Source organism: Miscanthus floridulus, chromosome 8 (genome assembly GCF_019320115.1).
Source record: "Miscanthus floridulus cultivar M001 chromosome 8, ASM1932011v1, whole genome shotgun sequence".
Classification (NCBI taxonomy): Eukaryota; Viridiplantae; Streptophyta; class Magnoliopsida; order Poales; family Poaceae; genus Miscanthus; species Miscanthus floridulus.
This window is the reverse complement of record NC_089587.1, coordinates 51,850,033-51,854,002: the sequence shown is the minus strand read 5'-3', so window position 1 is coordinate 51,854,002 and position 3,970 is coordinate 51,850,033. Positions and strand designations below refer to the sequence as shown.

At 41.1% G+C, this 3,970-nt stretch overlaps 1 protein-coding gene across 1 annotated transcript; it reads left to right on the top strand.

Annotated features, from left to right (window-relative positions):
- The first annotated feature begins 619 nt into the window (after positions 1 to 619).
- On the top strand, positions 620 to 1,677 carry LOC136472016 (germin-like protein 12-2). Its single transcript, XM_066469762.1, has 2 exons — positions 620 to 819; positions 982 to 1,677. The coding sequence occupies exons 1-2, from the start codon at positions 702 to 704 to the stop codon at positions 1,548 to 1,550; spliced, it is 687 nt and encodes a 228-aa protein (XP_066325859.1). The 5' UTR covers positions 620 to 701; the 3' UTR covers positions 1,551 to 1,677.
- Positions 1,678 to 3,970: the final 2,293 nt, after the last annotated feature.

Sequence of the window (3,970 nt, the reverse complement as noted above, 5' to 3'; positions counted from 1 at the left end):
CTACTAAGAAGCAGTCAAGTGCTTGATCTAGTAAAGCGTGTACGACAGATGTTGGTTTCAGATATATAATTCCACAGTTCTCACAAGCAAAAAAAAATGGTGACCAAATAAACATTGGAAACGTTAGTCGTCTGCTATGACTCGTCAACCGGTCACGGATGACGAAATATATGGAGATTGTACGATAGTTATAATTATATGAAGTGCAAAAGGTAATAAAGATTTTATATGACGGTCTTGTACTTTCGCATTGTTGACTATTTGTAATTTTTTTTGTGAGTTGACTCTTTCTATACCTGTGTTAGCACAAGCAAAGATGGTACGCTTGAACCCAGACACCAAAAAACACAAAAAGAAAACAAAGACTACACTTCCGTAATGCTGTGCTGCAAGCAAAGAGACCGTGCACGTTGATTTTGTTAGACGTATGGTGCGTGTGAAAAAATTATTAAAAGCAAGGTAGGTGTGCGAAGTTGATATAAGACAACTCCCAAGACTGTTTCTTCAGTTCTGCTGAAAGGTTCGACTCAAGACTTATTAAGCCATTAATACGTACACGTCGCCACATGCTCTGTGGCAGGCTATATAACCTCACCATCCCCATGCCAAAAGCATCAACAAGACAGACACAAACACCACAAGCTAAGAAGCTCCATAGCTGAATTCAGAGAGCACAAACACAAAAGCGTGTGCAAAACCAAATGGCTGCCTCCACCTACTTCCTCCTCGTTGCTTTTGTAGCATTGGTCATTTCTCAGGCCACTGCCTCTGACCCTAGCCCGCTCCAAGACTTCTGTGTTGCCGACATACACTCTCCGGGTATGCATACTCTCGCTTTAAGTCATGCTGTTTTCTTATACTAATTCACTAATCAAATAAGAATCATTTGTTAAAACAAGCATCTACATACAACTAGCATTTCAAGGTATGGCCTAATCACCTGTTCTCCATCTAACTATTTGTCCTCGTCTATGCATACAGTGAAGGTGAATGGATTTGTTTGCAAGGACCCCATGGCAGTGAACGCCGATGACTTTTTCAAGGCAGCAAACCTTGACAAGCCTAGGGACACCATGAAAAGCAAGGTTGGATCCAATGTCACTTTGATCAATGTCATGCAGTTGCCTGCACTCAACACCCTGGGCATCTCGTTGGCTCGCATTGACTACGCACCATTAGGCGAAAATCCGCCACACACCCACCCACGTGCCACAGAGATCCTCACCGTGCTCGAGGGTACACTTTATGTTGGATTTGTCACCTCCAACACAGACAACGGTAACAAGCTATTCGCCAAGGTTCTCAACAAGGGTGACGTGTTTGTCTTCCCCCAAGGTCTCATACACTTCCAATTCAACCCAGTCCATGACAAGCCGGCTGTGGCAATCGCTGCACTAAGCAGCCAGAACCCTGGGGTTATTACTATTGCGAACGCAGTCTTTGGATCAAAGCCACCGATCTCAGATGATGTCTTGGCCAAGGCCTTCCAGGTGCAAAAGGGAACAATTGATTGGCTTCAAGCTCAGTTCTGGGAGAACAACAACTACTAAGTAAATCAAGACTCAGTTCATTATTGTATAGGAAGATATGCTTATATGCATTTTGCATACTCCTGTATCTATTCAGTTACGCTATGCTACAGCCGATAATATTTAATAAATTGGAAGTTGTAACCAATTACTGTTTTTGTGTCTGTGCTGCAAGCTATACCACCATGTTCTTTTTGAATATTTAAAGTGACGTGAAGAGATCATATAAAATTTATTCAATATTGTATGTATATGATATGCCGTTACATAAACAAGATTTCAGGACGTAATCTGGAGATGAATATTCCATGGAGCCGTCCAAATTGCTAAGCTAAACTGTAACACCCTAAAATTTGAATTTCTAGAAATAGAGCTAAAATGATTTAATTTGGAATTTTGTGCTCATGAAAACATAGGAAAATAAAAATTTTCATTAATTTAAAATTTATCATAAGGTAGAAATGTGTTTGTTGCATTCATGCCGGTCGCACCTCGTGTTTCTATGTGCAAAATGTGTGTTTTTATACGTTTAGGAGACGAATATTTATCTCTAGGAATTTTTCAGCTTGTTTCTGGAATTTAATTCCTACCTCCTTCACCTTAATCTTTATGTTCCAAGTTCCCAACAATCTTTTTATGAGCTCCAAATACTTTATTTGGGTTCATCATGTTCCAAAGTGTCTCTGAGAATTTTCTCCAAATTTTCGGAGGTCACGGAGTATTTTTCATAGCTAATATATTAATTTTGGACTTTTCTACAATTATTTTATCCATGAAATTAATAAATTTAAAATAAAATAAATCTCTCATTTTTCCCAACGCTCAAAGCCCAGGTGCAATAATCCTAGTAAATCTCAAAGGCCCATGCAGGGGCTTTAATGTTTATTTAGGCCTATTAGTGCAGGCGGATGGTGCAATATCAATTAGTACCATATCGCTAGTGGATAGGCATGTGGGGAGTTTTTCTCCCTATATATATCTACCAACCCCTTGGACAAAGCACACCAAAACTATCGTATAGGGAGCCCCTTGTTTAGAAAATCACTCGTGTAGTAAATTATATTTTTCCCTCACCGTCGCCGTCACCGTCGCCGCCGCGCTGCCCAGCCCAGCCATCATCTCCTTCGTGCAACAAGTCGAGCCCACCCCTGCGCGTTGTTGCCATCGACCGCCGCCGGCCGTGCCTACGTCATCATGGGGAGATCCATCTTTGCCATCAACTTCATCTCCGGCAGTGCATGCAGACCATGCATCGTTTCGGTACGTTGCTATGCCTGGCCTGCCGATCTACCATCTGCTGTTGCCTGTGCCGAGCAAAAGCATGCAAGCCGTCATGCATGACTGGAAAGCCACGTACGCTATTGGCGTACGTATCCACTGGCCAAGCACTGCAGTCCACCGGAACCCTACGCTCCCTGCGGCCATCATGGTCTCATCCATCAACGCCAGAAAATACTGAGATCCATGAACAATAATCATCAACCGGCCGTAACGAACCAGGCAGCAATGCAGATCACGTATGTCACCGCTCATGGAACAGTCTGATATGATCGCAGTACGTACCTGCTCCTCTTTGAAGTCTCTGTTTCCTTGTTAACCCAATCAATTGATGCAGCATCTCCGATCAGTTGGAGGAGCCGCTTGTGAAACCCGATCTCGCCGCTGTCTGCTTCAACGCCGACATCGTTGTTCCTCCTCTGGCATTGGTGAGGACCTCCGCACGCCTCCGGTTAGTTTTCCCTCCTTGACCTGCACCCTGCTAGCTTTGTTGAGCTCCTATACGAGCATCAGTTGTTGCCGTGCGCCGTGCATGCTCCCTGCTCCAGTTAGCTGTTCCAATTAGCTTGATGACATCACATGACATCAGGTATATGTTTTATGGACGTTTTCTTATAGAAAAACAAATCCAACAATACTATAGAAATACACCACTTACAATCAATAATGGATCCTCACCGTTTCTTCATTCTAACTCCGATTTGATCCGTTCAACTTGCGCTAGTTTCGTAATTTCATAACCTACATGTTTATACTACTGTTAGATGTGTTTTCAACTTTTAAAATTCGTGATTAGATTTAATCTATTATTTTATCAAAAAAAATCTTGTGTAAATCATATCTTTTGCGTTTTAGATCTGTTTTGACCCATTCAAGTTGCGTTAGATTCATAGCGACGAGATCTACGTGTTAGCAACAGTGGTTACCATATTACGATTTCCAAAATTTCATGGTTTAAATCATATCTTTATTAATAATTATGCAACTGGGTTTTGTAAATAAAATATGATTTGTTTTACTTTAGTTTTATAACTCAAATCCAAATTTGATTTAATCCAATTTATATAAGGTTTTATATAGTTAAATAAATGAAGCCTATAGTTTTTTTTTCGTGTGTAAAGTAAATCTTTCGGTAGTTGTATCTTTTCAACTGTAGCTTCGAT

Excerpts from the sequence above, each read along its gene's own strand:
- LOC136472016 (XM_066469762.1), top strand. The coding sequence starts at position 702 with ATGGCTGCCTCCACCTACTTCCTCCTCGTTGCTTTTGTAGCATTGGTC. Across the intron at positions 820-981 it reads TGCCGACATACACTCTCCGG|TGAAGGTGAATGGATTTGTT; the intron begins GTATGCATACTC and ends CTATGCATACAG.